Below are 17,653 nucleotides of genomic sequence, written 5' to 3' on the forward strand. Positions count from 1 at the left end.
TGACACGTTGCCATGGCAACAGTATTTGAAATTTCAGGAATCCATTTCATATGTCTCTATCTGTCATGTTTTCACATTATACTGATGAAGTTTGAAGTCAATCGTGTGAAAATAAGATGGTGATTCAAAGCATTTTTGAAAGTGACACACTTCCTGCTGCCAGTTGGTGGCGCTATAACTTTGACTCACAAAAGTCATATCCATGTGATCGGCCTCTTACAACGAACACACAGCTGAAGTTTCATCCAAATCAGTCAATGTTTGCACAAGTTATTACACACTTCCTGTTTCCCTTTTCTCGCCATAAATTCGTTGCTTCGCCACGGCCAAACCATTTGAGATATCAAAAATCCGCTCGCAATTTAGCATCCTGGATATGTTCACTTGATGCTGACCGAGTTTGGCAATGATCGAAACAATGGCCTCGGAGGAGTATATTAAATTCCAGAGCATGGGTTTTCCGAACAACCGATTATAGCTCACTTCCTGTAGGGCTGACGCATAACTTAGAGCACGAAAGTTGTTTGGCCCGATGAGGTCTATATGTGTACCGAGTTTCATACATGTACGTGCAAGTGTGTTTGATATATGGACCAAGTTTTCAGACCCCACTTTAGGGGGCGCTGTCGAGCCCCCCTGCCACGCCCGGGTACCAGCTTCAGCCCGGCTCTGATGGCCGCGCATTCCGACGCCTGTGCGAAGTTTCAAGAGTTTTCGAGCATGTTAAGTGCCCCAAAAGTACCCGAGAAGTCGAAAAAAAAATAAAAAAAAAAAAAATAAAAAAAACAAAGAATAATCTGAGGAAGAACAATAGGGCTCTGCGCCCTTTCAGGGCTTGGGCCCTAATGAAAGATCGCTAGTGATCTGGGGTGGGCTTCGTGACGTCATCGTCGTTGACACATGTTTGCGGAAGTGATCAAAGGCTGTGCAGGCGTGAATAATGGAGGTACGTAACGGCGACTCCTGCAGAGAATCGCAACAAACTGTTACACGTTGACTGTGTAAAGCAAATATATAACGATTGTGTCTCTGTCATGGTTTTAAAAACAACTTGTAAGTGTTGGTTAGTGACTGACTGACAGAGGCATGCGAAGGTTTGAAATGTTTTATTTGTATATGGTTGGAGCAGGTGCGGAGGAAGTTATTGAACTCGGTTGATAAGTGTGTGGACGAGGCGTTGGAGGGTCTCGTCAGGAGTAACGGGGGTCTGGCGCTGCTGCGGGGGCACAGAGTTGTGCTGCGGGCCGATCTGGAGAGCATTAAGGGGAAAGTAGCGCTCCTGTCCGGGGGAGGATCTGGCCATGAACCCGCACATGCAGGTAATGCATGACACAACAGTCCTTCCTCCGTTCTGTCTCGCTCTTTCTCGCTGGTACAGACATGTTCATCTTCATGTTCATGCACATGTCCTATAAGAATTCATATTCCCATACAAAAGTGTACTAGGCCTATAATTACCATAGTGACTATAGTGTACCATTATGCAAGAATTAAAGGGGTAGGAGTACATAAGTTTTACTTCTTCCTACTCCTTTTCGCACATGAGATAGAAGCATGTTTATACAGGAAAGTAAGATACTTTGCTGCTTTTTTATTTTATTTTTCCTCTTTACTTTTTTTCTTTTAAAATGTTTGAAAATTATTGTATTTTACTTTAAATATTCTTCTCTCATGTTCAAAATAAAGATATCAATCAATCAATAGTGCTATATTAAAAAAAGAAGAAAAAAATATTTACATCTTAAAGTTACATAGGTTGATGTAACCTAATGTGGTAAGGTGGAATCAGACATTTTAAATAATATTTTTGAATTTAATAAAAGCATTTCTTTTAGAATATATGATGCACTTTTTAGGTCACCTGACACAACTTTAAAGTAAAGCCCTGTGCACACCAAGAGTGAATATGATACTGTATATTTTTAATGTATTATATCAAATCTATTGAAGAACAGAAAAGTCAGATAAGGCATGATCCAGTGTGAATTTGGTTTCTGTTCACCTCTTCAAATATTTGTTTTAGTCCTGGATAAATGGTTTAGTGATTAATTCTGCTTAGTCATTTATTTTAGCGGGAATTAGCCTTCATTACTAGTGTTAAATACTAGTTAAAAACGAGTTAAATAAGAAATTACAATGACAAAGATTATTATGAAAGCTTCTAAAACATTTTGGAGGATATTTTACAATATTAACAACTATAGTAATTTTTGTGGTTACCTTAGTACATTTTTGTAACATTTACACTACTGTTAAAACATTTGGGGTCAGTAAGAATTTTTTTTGAATGAAATTAGTACTTTTTTCAGCAAGGACACATTACAAAAGTTTTAGTTTTCAAATTATTTTGAACTTTATATTCATCACAGAATCCTCAAAAATGCATCATGGTTTCCTCAAAAAATATTGCAGCACAACTGCTTAGTAAATTAAAGTTTCTTGAGCATCAGATCAGCATATCTGAATGATTTCTGAAGGATCACATGACACTGAAGACTGGAGAAATGATGCTGAAAATGCAGCTTTGATCACAGCTTGACATTGCATTTTTAAATCTATGAATGAAGTTGAAAACAGTTATTTTAAACTATTTCACATTATTATTGTATTTTTGATCAAATAATTTCAGCATTGGTGAGCAGAAGAGATTTTAAAAAACGATTCCAAACTTTTGAACAGCAGTGTACTTTTATGCATGTGCAGATGCTTTTATTAAACGTGACTTACATATGAACAGTTTTAACAGTTCATGCATTCCCTGGGAATTGAACCTTTGAACTTGGTGTTGCTAGTGCCATCTGTACTTCTGTACTGGACTCAAGTCTCTCTCTCTCATGCAGGTTACATTGGCATGGGGATGCTGTCCGGAGCTGTGGCAGGAGCAGTATTTGCGTCCCCTCCTCCGGGCAGTGTGCTGGCCGCCATTCTGACTCTGTGGAAGGAAGGCGCTTCAGGAGTCCTGCTCATCGTGAAGAACTACACAGGTGACCGTCTAAACTTTGGCATAGCGGTCGAACAGGCCAGATCGCAGGGCGTCCAGGTGGAGATGGTGATTGTGGCTGATGACTGTGCCTTCGCTCAGCCCAGCAAGGCCGGCCGGAGAGGCTTGTGTGGAACTGTGTTCATTCATAAGGTACTATAATGAGCTTGACATGGCCATATTAATCAATTGTATCATCAATAAAAGGAATAGGCATTTTAAATATGCCATTTTTCTTTTTAGCTAGCTGGAGCTCTAGCAGAGAAAGGTTGTCCTTTGGATGAAATTGTTGCACGGATGAATAAGGCAACAAAAAATATCGGTAAGAAAGACCAGCATCGTACCATTTGGATTGTTATGGCTTAAATGTTGCAGTTCTACATGACGTTTGTTTCCATTGTGAAAGTCCAGCCACTCCAGTCCTATGTAAAAACTTTTTAAAAATGTATATTTTGTTTTTATATTGTTGTTTTAACAGGAACATTGGGTGTTAGTCTGTCTCCATGCAGTGTGCCCGGATGCCTTCCGTCTTTCCAGCTTCCACCGGGAGAGATGGAGCTGGGACTGGGTAAGAGAGATTTATAACAACAATTATTTTAAAATTAATTATTTGATGTAGCAGTAAGTAAGTGAACTTAACCTTTATGTTAGATACAATTAATCGTTTTGACAGCAGTAATATATTACAAATCGATTAATCGCATCTAACTAAAATAGTGTGTGTGTGTGTGTGTGTGTGTGTGTGTGTGTGTGTGTGTGTGTGTGTGTGTGTGTGTGTGTGTGTGCGCGCGCAAGTGCAACTGGGCTATACACTAAAAAATAAAAAGTACACTGTGACATATTATACTTAAACATTCTTCATACAGTGACTACCAGTAAAATGTATACAAATTTGAGACCTAAATTACCATGTTTTGCCCAAGTGTTTTTTCTTTCATTGCTAATGTGACCTTTTACACCACAGACTGAACAAAATTAAGCTTTGCTTGGTCATTGCTTGACCTAAATTTGTATTTATATTTTATTACCATTTTCTAAACTAGCGCTGGGCTTTTCAAACTTTTAAATGCCACGGACCCTTTTTTTACTTTATCTTTTTAAATTGTATTATATGTTAATTTAACATTTAATCACTTTATTTATTTATTTATTTTTATCTAATTTATTTATTTATGTACTTAATTTAATATATATGATTTTTCTCTAATTATTATTATATTTACAGTTGTACTTTAGACTTTTCCACATATATTTATTTTAATTTAATTTATTTATTATTTACTTTTTACATTTTTATCATTTGTTAATTTACCATTCAATCATTTATTTATTTATTTTAATCTTATTTATTTATTAAAATGTTTTATGTTTTTTCTATAGACTTTTCCATGGACCCCCGTTTGAAAACCCCTGCTATAGCGAATAAACTGTGATTAATATGAGTGTGTTGAAGGTGTCTGAATACATTTTGGTGTGTGTGTGTGTGTGTGTGTGTGTGTGTGTGTGTGTGTGTGTGTGTGTGTGTGTGTGTGTGTGTGTGTGTGTGTGTGTGTGTGTGTGTGTGTGTGTGTGTGTGTGTGTGTGTGTGTGTGTGTGTGTGTGTGTGTGTGTGTGTGTGTGTGTGTGCACACATATGCAGTGTGTGTGTGTGCGCACACATATGCAGTGTGTGTGTGCGCGCACACATATGCAGTGTGTGTGTGTGTGTGCATATATGTACACATACATATATACAAACATTAATGTTAGATGTGATTAATCATGATTAATCGATTTGACAGCACTAATCTACATTATATACATGCATATAATATATATATTTTCAGTTTTTATTTGTTTTTTTATGCTCACAAAGGCTACATTTATTGAAAACAAAATTACAGTAAAAGCTGTAATATTGTGAAATATTATTAGAATTTAAAATAACTGTTTTCTATATGAATATATTTTAAAATGTAGTTTCTTCCTGTGATAAAAGTATTTTCAGCATCATTACTCAAGTCTTCAGTGTCACATGATCCTTCAGAAATAATTCTAATATGATGATTTGCTGCTCAAGAAACATTTATTATTATCAATGTTGTGCTGCAAATAGTTTATTTACTGCTGAATATTTTGCTGCTTAACGTAATACATTTTTTCAGGATTCTTCGATGAATAGAAAGTTCAAAAGAACAGCATTTATTTGAAATTGAAATCTTTTGTAACATTATAGATGCATTTAATCATTAATTTCTTGTGTCCTTGCATGCCAGTTTCTTTAAAAAACGAACAGTAATGTGTGTATACGGTATAATATATTTATTAAAATGTGCACTATATGTTCAATTGTATAGGGATCCATGGAGAACCAGGCATTAAGAGATCAAAAGTGAGTCTCTTAATCATGCCAATCATCCCCACAATAAACAGCGATGTATGGTCCTTTGAGATTGATGGTTTTGACTGTTTTCAGGTGGCCTCTGCTGATGAAGTTGTGAAAACTATAATAAGTCACATGACTGATTCCTCGAACAAATCACATCTGTCCCTGAAGTCAGGTATGACGATGTGTGACTGGACGATGTGTTGATTCTGAAGGTGTGCGTTTACATGAATGTGCATTTCTCTAACAGGAGACAAGGTGGTGCTGTGTGTGAATAATCTCGGTGCGCTCTCATGTTTGGAAATAGCTGTGGTTTCCAAAGCAGCTCTACACTGTCTAGGTGAGACGCAAGTACTCAACGCTAGATTTACCACATTCAGCTTTACACACTTTAAGACAATAATTTTGTTATTGTAAGAGCAGAATGATCTTGTAATATCCTAATATTTCTATTTCATTATACTGTTAGATGTCTTCAACTGGTGTTGACTGTTTCTGATCGGATTCACTCTTTTTTAGAGGAGCGTGGTGTGCTGGTTGTCAGGGTGATGTCGGGATCATTCATGACATCACTGGAGATGGCGGGAATGTCTCTTTCCTTAATGAAGGTTGATGACGAGATGCTCAGGCTGTTTGGTGCGTTCGCTTTAAATCAAATTTTACAAGCATACTTACCTGGATGACATTGGAATCATTAGTTAGTTCTCAGAATAAGAGAGTGTCATTATGACAGAGCTAAAATGTATATTAAACACAAAGTTTCACTGCGCACGCTATCTTTAAGATGCTAAAATTGCTCATTTGCCACTATACTCTGAAATAGAGTGGTGCAGGTATGGCGTCACTTTGTAGGCCAACTGGCAGTTCGCATCGCACTGGTTCCCTCGACAGAAACACAATAGGATTTTTCCATAGGCTTTTGGATTATCGCAAAAAAAAAAGCTCTGATCCACAAAAATGTATGATACTTAAATAATTAAATATCACCGATAAGCACAACTTGTGTGAAGTCTAAATGCAGTTGCCAGAAGTAAAAGGGCTATAAACGATCTACACCACGGCCCCACGATTTCAACGTCACCATCACTAAGCTTCCGACAACTCTTTCAGTTTTTATCTCAAAACATTCCCCAGAAAGTTTGAGTTAGAATAGTTTACAGGAGCACAATTATGAGCATAATGAGGCTGTAAAAGCAGTGATTAGGTTTAATCTGCCCGACAGTTTTGGCCTACAAAGTTTTTCCGCGTTTTGGCCTACAAAGTGATGTCAAAATAGGCTCCTTTTCCAACTCCCCTAGAGTTAAACAGTTGAGTTTTACCGGTTTCGAATCCATTCAGGCGATCTCCGGGTCTGGCGGTAGCACGTTTAGCATAGCTTAGCATAGATCATTGAATCTGATTAGACCGTTAGCATCTCGCTCAAAAATAAGTTTCGATATTGTTCCTTTTTAAAACTTGACTCTTCTGTAGTTACATTGTGTACTAAGACCGACAGAAAATGAAAAGTTGTGATTTTCTAGGCCAATATGGCTAGGAACTATTCTCATTCCTGCGCAATAATCAAGGAACTTTGTTGCCGTCCCATGGGTGCAGCGACGCAATGATATTACACAGCGCCTGAAAATAGTCTAACTTCCATCAACACAACCAACGTGACAACCTGCTTGCACAGGGAGCGCTGGGGACTATTTTAATTTGCATATCATTGTGCCGCTACAACCATGGTAAGGCAGCAAAGTTACTTGATTATTACAGAGGAACTCAACTGTTTAACTCTAGGGGAGTTGGAAAATGAGCCTATTTTCAAAAAAAAAGTGAAGTTTTCCTTTCAAATAAATATATTCGTATGTATTGCAGTGTATGTGAAGTGTCACTGTTTTTTCTTTCTCAGATGCTAAAACCACAGCCCCAGCCTGGCCTAACCTCAGCACAACCTCTGTGAGTGGGAGGGACCTGTTCATGGAACCTGCAGAAAAACCTACCGCAGCTTCAGATAAATATGATGAAGGTAGAGAAGAGAGCAAAATATGCATTTTCCAAATTTCAGTCACATATGCCTCAGTTTCTTTGTGTTCTTTTTAATGTAATTCAATTCAATTCAAATTTATTTGTATAGCGCTTTTCACAATACATATCATTTCAAAGCAGCTTCACAGAAAATGCATGCGTCTACAATACAATTTAAAGTGATTTGTCCATGTTATGCATTTCAGAAATGCACATATACAAAGCACACAGATTAGCTAACAATCTATTATTAATCAATATAATAATTAAGGCACAGAAATAAGTGACATAAAAATACATGTTGTTAATGAATAACAATCATGCAGGTTTAAATATGTATTTAAAGGGATAGTTCACCCAAAATTTTTTTTGCTATAAATAAATATCTGTCATCATTTACTCACCCTCAAGTTGTTCCAAACCTGAAAAGGTCAAGGGAAAAAAATACTATGGTAGTCAATGGTTGCGACATTATTCCTCTGTGCCGTTATCTTTATAGTTGTTGTGTTGACTCTGCTATTCTTATATAATTAGAACGATTTCGGAAATGATATCATTATCGTTATTGTCGTTGGTCTCTTAAAGGGATAGTTCAGCCAAAAATGGAAAATGTTGCCATTATTTACTCCCCCTCGTGTTGTTCCAAACCTGTGTGAGTTTCTTTGTTCTGCTGAACACAATATAAGATATTTTAAAGGATGTTGGTAACCAGAGAGTTGACGGCACCCATTGACTTCTATAGTAGGGAAAAAATACTGTGGAAGGCAATGGGTGCTGTCAACTGTGTTCCATTTCTGGGTGAACTATCCCTTTAAGTCTCTTATTCTCACCAAGGGTGCAGGTATTTAAGATAATACAGTAAAAACAGTAATATTGTGAAATATGATTCATTTAAAAGATCCCTTTTTCTATTTTAATGTTTTAAAATGTAATTTATTCCTGTGATGGCAAAGATGAATCAGAATTCTTTGATGAATAGAAAGTTCAATAGAGCAGCATTGAAATAGAAATCTTTTGTAACATTATAAATGTCTTTACTGTCAGTTTAATGTATCTTTGCTGAAAGTATTAAAGACTTCTACTTGAACGGTACTGTATATTTACTGAAATACCTGAAGCATTTCATCGACTCAGTGGTGGTGCTTCACAGGCTCTCTTTCTTCCATCATTCGCCTGGTTTTGGAGTCCGTGTGCAAGATCCTCCTGCAGCGCCAAGAGGAACTCAATGCTTTGGACCGCGCAGCAGGCGATGGAGATTGTGGGAGCACACATGCTCTTCTAGCTAATGGTAACTTTTTCAACATTCAAACAACGCACATATTATTTAAACCAACATATTGATTAATTTTGTGTTCAGATAATAATGTAGTTAAAATGTCTACTTCAGCCATTCAGGAATGGCTCCAGACCAGCAGAATCTCTGGCAACCCTGGTCAGCTTCTAGCAGATCTGGCTCTGTTGGTCCAGGAAAGGATGGGAGGATCGTCAGGGGCGGTGGGTTCAGACATTTGATAAATCACTCTAAAGGTCCGTTCACACCAAGAACGATAACTATAAAGATAAATATAGCTGCAAGCAGCAATACCGGGGCCAAGCGCAACAGAAGCAAACAAGGAAGATAGCAGCAGACCAAATGAAAAAACGAGTGACGACATTTGAAGCAAAAACATTGAAACACCACATTAAAACATTGAGTTGTTTAGTGCCAATGTCATGTTTTGTTCTATTATAGCGCCACCAAGAGGCACAATCCTAAAAAAGATCGGTGTCATCGGAGTGAGCCCATACATGTGTGTGTCAATTTTGGTGAAAATATCTCATTTCGTTTTGGAGTTATAGACATTTAAATGAAAAAACATGTAAAAAATTACTGACACCTGACTTTGATTGGATTTTACTACCCCTTACTATCAATATTTTGACATTTAGGCTATAAATTGTGGCTATCGACCTATGTTTCCGATTTTCTGGCGCTGGTTTCGTCTCGATCGGACTAGCGGTTTCGAAGATATCAGCTAACGTTTTTTAAGCGCTAAATTACCGCGCTGAACAAACCATACGCCGAAACCCGGCAAGTCTGGTATCGTTGGACTCGGCAAGGATTCAGGAGACTAAAAAAGTTAGTCCCACGAAAATAAATCAACCCCACCCAAAGTTAAAAGCGTTTGGAAAAAAAAATTCTCCACTAGGTGGCGCTGTTTTGAAACTTGTCAGGCTACTTCAAGGCATCGTGCTGATGACCCATACCGAGTTACGTAACAATCCGTTCATGCGTTCATAAAATACAGCATTTTAGCACATAATTCAAAATGGCCGACAGTCCTAATTGCCGATATGGTAAAATTGGATATCAGACGAGACCACTTTTATGATTTTTGGACAAACGGTTCAGAAGTTATACGCAAAAACAACATTTTTCGTATCTCCGGACCAGTAGGTGGCGCTGCGCCGAAACACTGCATGTTGCCTCAGGTCATGCTTGTGATGACTTGTACCAAGTTTGGTTTGAATACGATAAAACGTTGCAGAGATATCGCCTTAAGTGTGTTTTTGCAAGCGTTACGTAAAATTTGTTTGCGTGTTAATCAAAAACGATTTAACGAATCAACTTGAATTCCATTTTTTTGTCAACACTCTCTGGAGATGATCTGGTTAAATTGTGTAAATCGGACCAACGGCCTAGGAGGAGTTCGAAAAAGTTGGGTTTCGGTTAATTAAAAACGGCGGGAAAATTTTAATGACGGAAATGACGTCATAGGGTGCAATCGAATCGGCTGGAGCCAAGGAATCGAAGGAAACAATTATTTTGTTTCTAGCTCTTAGGGTTTAAAAGTTATTAGCAAAATTATGAGTTAAACTTTGGACAGGTGGTGGCGCTAGAGGGATTGAGTTAGAGACTCCAAAATTGGTGTGGTTACTATTGGTAATGACCCCTATCATTGTACAAAATTTCATAATTTTCCCGCAAACGGTTCTATGGGCTGCCATAGACTTCCATAGCGGAATAATAATAATAATAAGAAATCTAAAGGTTTCAAGAGGGGCTCCGCACCTTCGGTGCTTGGCCCCTAACTAGCGCCCACACCAGTGGTTGATAACATTCTGTTTATTATAAGTGCGTACTGCAGTCATCTGCCGTTTTAAATGCTTGAGCTCTTTAAAGTGTGGTGAATTCTGATTGGCTGGCAATGTTTTTATCGCTCATCAGCTGGAAAAGTTTGTTCTGAAAGTGATTCCAGCGACATCATTCCTTTCTGCAGTTATCGTTATACTTGGATGTGGACTCTGCTATTCCTTTATATTTAGAACGATTTTAGAACTATACCTTTATCGTTATTGTTATCATCCTTGATGTGAACGGGCCTTAAGGGTGTTCACACTTTTAGTTTGGTTCTCCTGGTTTGCTAGCCTGACAAGCCAGACCCACATCAAGATGTTGGGTCTGGGAACTCACCATTGGCAGGGCTCAATCCGAGGGGCGGGATAAACGGTTGTCTTTCAGATTCCCTCTGCACACAATAGGATAGCGCTACAACCAACCAGAGCAACGAAGAAGGTGAAGCGGAGTTCGCCGGATCCGGTCGGCAAAACTCCGAACACATCTTCCTTTCTTAAGAATGACTTCAGTGCCGTTCTTTGTTCTTTCCTCAAAGAAAAGCTTAACTCAAAGTCTTCCAGAGTCGCAGCCAAAGCCGATTCAAAGGACCGCCATTCGCCAGCTTCTTTGTTTACGAGTAGCACGCGGAATGGCCGCAACTCTGCCATGCCGTCATTATGTTAAGCCCGCCCACCGACTCTACACACGATGTGATTGGCCTGACCAGAGTTTGGTTTTTCCAGCTCGCAGGTCTACCGAGAGTTGCTAGACTACACTCGCGGCAAATGAGATTTGCTGCCGCTAGGGTGCGTCTAGATTCCTTGGCTACTGGTTTGCTTTATCCGCACCAAAAAAGAAAATTACTTTACGTTAGTTGACTTAGCGTTCACACTGTCATTTTTAACACTGAACCTAAAGATACAAGACAAAAAAAGTCTTTTATGATGTATATTCTGTGACGGAACTTATAAAACATCTAAAACAATGCTGTGCTGGACTAAACACGCTCATTGTATGTGCGGACACATGGTATTTTTACCAGCTGAGAACTCGTGAAGAGCTTATAAAATGTGTAAAGGAGTCAAAACAGTGGCAGGAATTCTTCCGTAGCACACAAACGAAGATCTGCTGCGAGGAGACGTGTTTACGACACTGTAACGGAGAAGAACCAGGTGTGCTTGAGCATTCTGTTCTTTTAGAGTCATATCTTGTCATGTCATGTCCTGTCTTTGGTTCGTTTACATGTCTTTGGTCCATGTTGTGTCGAACCACTGTTTGTTCACACCTATTGAAATGAACCGCACTAACAGAGCAATCGCACCAGAGTTTGTTTTAATCAAACCGAACCTGCCAAGTGTGAGCACACCATAAATATCTGAATACAAAAATGTTGAATGAGTGTCTTTCTCATGAAATTCTCAAATGATCCGTTATCTTTTTCTTTCCAGTTATATTGCTTGTTTTTGTCCGCGGCTGCCCCTCATCTCAAACAAAACTCTGATGGTGCTGCTTGGGCAAAGGCATTGCATGCTGGGACAGAGGCCATGAAGAGGTCAGTGATAGGTCACTGTGATTTTGCCAAGTAAGACATGTTCCTGGATCAGCATCTTGTCTGTTGTCTGAAAATGTATTCTTAACCATATCCCTACCCCTAAACCTAACCCTACCCATCAGTTATCCTTAAAATCAGAGGGAAATGACAGGTGAATAACTCTGATGTAGAAGCACCCAATCCTGGTTTTAAGCCTAAACTTGACATAAACTGTAAACTTGTCCCTCAAATCTGGTTGATTGGAGTGATGTTCCAGGATCAACAAAGATGTTGGCTTAGGAACATGTACTTGGAGAAATCACGTTCACCATCAGGCCAGTATTGAAATGAATTCTGATATTCTCCATATATTAGAATGTGCCAAACTGTAAACTTGGCAACATGTATGAAGTATAAGGTTGTGTGTCATTTTAGTGCAAATTTATTTCTTGTTTTTTCCTACAGATATGGAGGTGCTGAACCAGGAGATCGGACCATGGTATGATTGAGGAATTAAGAGTCTAATTCTAGCTTTAGTCATTGTTTTACACAATTTGGTAATCTCTGTTCTTTAATTAGCAAATAGTAAACGCATATTAGTTAACATATGTATGAATTACTCTACCGTTCAAAGGTTTGGGGTTCATTTTGTTTTGTAAAGATTTTTTAAATTTGAAAAGTCTCATCAAGGCTGCATTTATTTGACCAAAAAAAAAAAAAAAGTAAAAATAGTGGTATTTTTGTGATTTTAAAATAACTCTTTTCTATTTGAATATATTTTCAAATGTAATTTATTCCTGTGATGCAAAGCTGAATTTTCAGCATCATTACTCCAGTCTTCAGTGTCACATGATCCTTCAGAAATCATTCTAACATGAACATTTATTACTATTATCAATGGTGAAAACCGTAGTGCTGCTTAATATTGTTGTGGATACTGTGAAATTTATGTGAAATAACAATCTTTTGTAACATTGTAAATGCCTTTGCTGTCACTTTTGACCAATTTAATGCATCCTTTATGAATAAAAGAAACCTTACCTTTTTAGTTCCCTGTTTACCTGAATAGTTTATTGAATAGTACATGATCAGTATTTTGGATACATATGTATATATTGTTAATATCCATGTATATCAATGACTGATATCAATGATTCATTGTTTTTGAAATAATTAACCTGCAAGTCTTATCCTAGAACCTTTATAAAATCAAATCTTTTGATACTTGCAAATCATTGATGAAACTGAGCCTACATGTTATCTTTTAGCTTGATGCCCTATGCCCTGCCGTGGAGGAGTTGATGAAACTTTCCACAGCACCTCCCGATGGACTAATGGCTATACTACAAGCAGCAGTGGAGGTATGGACCGTCACTTTAGCCATTTTTTGCTTTTTTTCCTCATAATTGCTTGCATCTATAATATTAGCCTCTTGTTTATCTGTAACAGAAAGCAGATTTGGGAGCTGAATCTACTCGCAGTCTCACTGCAAAGGCTGGACGTGCCAGTTACGTTGCGTCTGAACATTTGACTCAGCCTGACCCTGGTGCCGTTGCGGTAGCTGCCATTCTGAAGGCCATACTCCATTCTCTGAATGGGGAGAGTTAGAGAAGCTCACCAACATTATGCAGATTCTTAAAGTGCCCCTATTATGCCTTCTTAAAGGTTCCTAAAGTTGTAGGTTTACATGCATCCAAAGTCAAAAAACACTTCTCATAATGCATTGCACATCACCTTATTTCTCAAAGAGTCTGAAATGGTTCGTTTGAAGATTCAGTCTCTCTACTCTGCTCTGATTGGTAGGAAGGCCCAGTCTGTTGTGATTGGTCGACCGAAACACCTATTGCCATACCTGAATTTCAGCTTCAGATCTTCCTCAGCGCTTGATGCACAGTGACACAAACAATAACGAGACCGCTGTTTTTTTCTGTATCGATTTCGAGTCCTTGTCCTTTTGAAGTGCATTAAAGTGTATTCACTGAAAACAGCATCTTCTCAACAACACAAACCAAACTCATCCAGTCTCGGCTACAACTACAGTGTTGAGGGTCAAAGTAGACGTTGTTCAATGACAACCAATGAAGACCATAGACTGGCATTGTGCAAATGTCTTATAATTCAGAATCGTTTCTTTCTTTTAGGTGAAAATAACTTTATTTGTTATGCACTTTAATCTTTAAAAGTACCTTTTACATTCACAAACAGTGATATTACACACTGCATGAAAGGTACTATTCTTAAAGGCATAATACGGGCACATTAAGGAACAGTAAAGCAAAAGGTTGTACACGAGTGCTAACATTGATTTTGCAGATCTTTAAGATGATGTGAATGATTTAAAAAGAAAAACTGATCCCAGTTAAATGTGATACAAGTAGGTTGACATCCCTAATGAGTGTAAAAACTGTGGCTCTGCTGCTTTTTCAACTTTGTTCGACCAACATATAGCAATACTGGTTCAAACAATTGTGTGCGTTTTGCCCAAGAAACCTGTTTATTTTAAACAGTCATTTTAAAAAATTGTATTGCGTTTCGCTAACTTAGGAGAATTTACACTCTTCAGCTTTAATGAAATGATGGAAATACTGAATAATTCATCGATACACTGCCATTAATGAAATAATAAAAGTGACTAAGACCAAACATTGTTCAAATGAGAGGGCTTTGTGGTAATTGAATTGTTTTTGTTTACCGTTGTAAACAATTATGGTAATTTAATGCAGATATGTATTTTTAAGGGATTAATGCAAAATGAGTATTATTAAAGGTAAATTTAACACTAATATATGTTTTAACATGTAGTTTTGACTGTAAAATGAATACATGTAACTAATAAAAACAGCTAATCACTCAAAAGAAAAGAAAAGAAAAGAAAAGTGTCATAATTTACTCACCCACATGTCATTCCAAACCTGTACAACTCTTTCTCTGAGGAACATAAAGCAAGACTTGCATTGTATGGAGGAAAGGGGGGAAATTGAGACATTTATCAAAAAAAAAAATATATATATATATATATATTTTTTTTTTTTTTTTTTTTTTTTTTTTTATGATAATTCATTTAATGTAATGTTTTCCCCCTGCATGTTAAGTGGGCTCACAATACCCACGCCCCCATGTTCATGCAGCTCTACGGGATTTTTTTTCCCCCAAAGAATAATATAATGTATCAGGGAACAGTATACAAAGAAAAGAAAAAAAGATAACATTTTACAATAAATAAGTTCCTGGCACTGGTCAACTTGACCGCGCCGTTTTATATAGACGTGGCGTAAGTGTGATGAGGTTTTATTTACTTTCCACAGTGTGTGAACGCGGAGAATCAAACCGCACGGCTATTTAATGACAGCTTTAAATTGAAAGCCTGGCGTCTAGTCAAAGTCTATGTTAGCTGAAGGAGGAAATAGGAAAGAAAATTGTCATTCTAAATCTACACTTTGAGCCGGACGTCTTTTCGTTTCTCTCTCTCTTTATAGTCTTGCCACAGTTTCCTGACTTCCTGTGTCTTCACTCGTGCACAGAAGGTATGTGAAGAGCAGGACCGTGATGTTGCTGGCTTTATTTTATTTACAGTCTATGCAAGTTGAATGACAGACACTTCATTTTGAATTGCGTCAGCAGGTAGGCTCGTTTTAAACATCGTACCTTGTATAGTTTCAGATATGTAGTATAACATCAAATTGAAGCCCTCACGATTTTTAAATTAGGCTTACTGTATATTACCACGTTTGTTTGTTTTTGGTGTACGTGTCAGAGTATGACCAGTTATTTTTAATACCTCACTCATTTTGACATTATTGTACATCTTATATAGCTAAAGTATTCTATATGAGACCAGGGGTTGGTTTCTGTAAGCTCTTGCTAGAAAAGGAAAGAAGAGAAAAAGAAAGTAGAACCACAGCGATGGATGAAATTATCACCACATATTAGCTTTCCTTAAAGGGATAGTTCACACAAAAAAAAAAGTCAATGGAGCCCATCAACTGACATTCTTCAAAATATCTTCTTCTGTGTTCAGCATAAGAAAGAAATTCATACAGGTTTGGAACAACTCGAGGGTGAGTAAATGATGATAGGATTTTCATTTTTGGGTGAACTAACCCTTTAAATGATAAATCAGGTCATTACACAAGGAAAGAAAACCATACCACGTTGTTTACCACAGGTGTAACTGCCTTCAGCAACTGAGATCAAAGTAAGTGAACCATTTTAGCAGGAAATGAAAGTCGTAGAAAATAAGTAGAGTCTTGCCTAAACTACAGAGAAACACATTATCTGACATCTGTTTGCACAGCGTGACCACACCAGGAGAATGCTGAAGTCGTTTTAAGGTGTGTTGGCGTTATGGGTTGTATTTTAGCCTGTAAAGAATAGAACTTGACGCGAGTATAATTTCTCACTATTTTTGTCAACAACAGTTCCTTTTCTGTCACCCACAGAGATGGAGTTTGCCTGCAGTCACGTCGTGTGTAACTGGAGGTCCGAGAGCTTAACAGAAGATGAAGCTAAAATCTCAAATCAAGGTTAGTCGTATGGTGTGTATGTGATGTGAACATGTACTATTATTAGAGCTCAGATCATTCTGATGAGACGTATATAGAGATGGAATTACTGAAAGAAATATATGCAGTAAGGGAATGTCATCACAAGGGTTGTATCTTAGTAACAAAGTCTAGTTACACATGCTTGCTTTCTCTAGCTGTTTTTTTTTTATGTTGCATTCAGTGTCAGGTTAGGGCAGGCTGTCACATGTGCTTATGTATTTGTTGGTTTAAAGGGGTCATGAACTGGCTTTTTGTTATCTGAGGTCAACTTACGTTGACGTTTGTGTGGTTTTTACATTCAAAAACATCATAATGAATAAGTAATAGGCTATTTTCTGCCTTGGTTTTGAGGCTCTCTGAAAAACACTCGGATTTGATGGGTGTGCCGCACTGAACACTTGGAAGTAAACCCCCATGGCTAGGATTGGATAAGATTTGCATATTTAATGAGCTTCAGCTACCGTCAGTCCCAGGAATCGTCTGGGGAAAATGCTCAGAGGACTCGCAAAATATCAAACAAACACAATGATTAAATCACACACACTCACTCACTCGCGCGGACATTAACACACACACACTCGCGCCTGGCCCATAACGTTACAAGTCCGACCACGAGTGAACTAATTCAATAACACATTCTCCACCCTGTGACAGCGTGCTAGGGTATGTAATCAATAGATTTCAAATGATCTGTAATGTTTTGCAAAACTAACACATATAAAAAAACATGTTTTAGCCTACTCACATAAGTGTGTGTTCAGAAGGAAGCTTATGCAGGGACGATCCTTAGCTCACGAGTCGGTGGGCGGGGCTACAGAAGCATATTTATCTGTAGAGGCGGCGTCTAGGTCCTATTACGTAGAGATCCGCATATTCTGAGAGCTCTCGTTTTCTGGGCCTGGTGTCTATAAAAGCTTTTCTTTGACTAACAAGGAAGTTTTCAGCTCTGAAACTTACATGATATTCTTATATTACCAGGACCTTTTATATATCAAAAGCTCAAGGGAAAGTTGATTTCTCAGTTCATCACCCCTTTAATATTATTGCATGTTGCCTTTTAAATATGTGCTTGATAATTGTTTTACTGAACATTAAATAGTGTCTTATAATAAGCATGGTCCAATTGTGA

General features: G+C 37.8%; 2 protein-coding genes across 8 annotated transcripts in view; both read left to right on the forward strand.

Annotated features, from left to right (window-relative positions):
- Positions 1 to 886: 886 nt before the first annotated feature.
- tkfc (triokinase/FMN cyclase) lies at positions 887 to 14,833 on the forward strand. Its single transcript, XM_079811006.1, has 16 exons — positions 887 to 946; positions 1,130 to 1,319; positions 2,841 to 3,133; positions 3,224 to 3,302; positions 3,459 to 3,548; positions 5,317 to 5,351; positions 5,436 to 5,520; positions 5,596 to 5,685; positions 5,865 to 5,981; positions 7,237 to 7,353; positions 8,503 to 8,640; positions 8,740 to 8,846; positions 11,898 to 12,001; positions 12,446 to 12,479; positions 13,249 to 13,341; positions 13,430 to 14,833. The coding sequence occupies exons 1-16, from the start codon at positions 941 to 943 to the stop codon at positions 13,586 to 13,588; spliced, it is 1,737 nt and encodes a 578-aa protein (XP_079667132.1). The 5' UTR covers positions 887 to 940; the 3' UTR covers positions 13,589 to 14,833.
- Positions 14,834 to 15,215: 382 nt separating this feature from the next.
- The window catches only part of LOC307122882 (circularly permutated Ras protein 1), a 32,851-nt gene continuing 30,413 nt past the window's right edge, over positions 15,216 to 17,653 (forward strand). The window contains exons 1-5 of one of the 7 annotated variants that reach the window (XM_079811180.1): positions 15,347 to 15,601; positions 15,999 to 16,038; positions 16,146 to 16,175; positions 16,275 to 16,311; positions 16,420 to 16,503. In XM_079811180.1, the coding sequence (XP_079667306.1) occupies positions 16,422 to 16,503 (82 nt within the window). In that variant the 5' untranslated portion in view covers positions 15,347 to 15,601; positions 15,999 to 16,038; positions 16,146 to 16,175; positions 16,275 to 16,311; positions 16,420 to 16,421. Of the gene's footprint in view, positions 15,602 to 15,927; positions 16,176 to 16,201; positions 16,312 to 16,419; positions 16,504 to 17,653 lie in introns of those variants that run through there. The other 6 variants (XM_079811181.1, XM_079811183.1, XM_079811182.1 and 3 more) reach the window with 6 other exon arrangements.

Source organism: Gobio gobio (genome assembly GCF_949357685.1).
Source record: "Gobio gobio genome assembly, chromosome: 2".
Classification (NCBI taxonomy): domain Eukaryota; kingdom Metazoa; phylum Chordata; class Actinopteri; order Cypriniformes; family Gobionidae; genus Gobio; species Gobio gobio.

What these genes read in the sequence shown, in the direction of transcription:
- tkfc (XM_079811006.1), top strand. An exon ending in CCATGAACCCGCACATGCAG is followed by an intron (nt 1,320 to 2,840) that starts GTAATGCATGAC and finishes TCTCTCATGCAG; the next exon opens with GTTACATTGGCATGGGGATG. An exon ending in CAGGCATTAAGAGATCAAAA is followed by an intron (nt 5,352 to 5,435) that starts GTGAGTCTCTTA and finishes GACTGTTTTCAG; the next exon opens with GTGGCCTCTGCTGATGAAGT.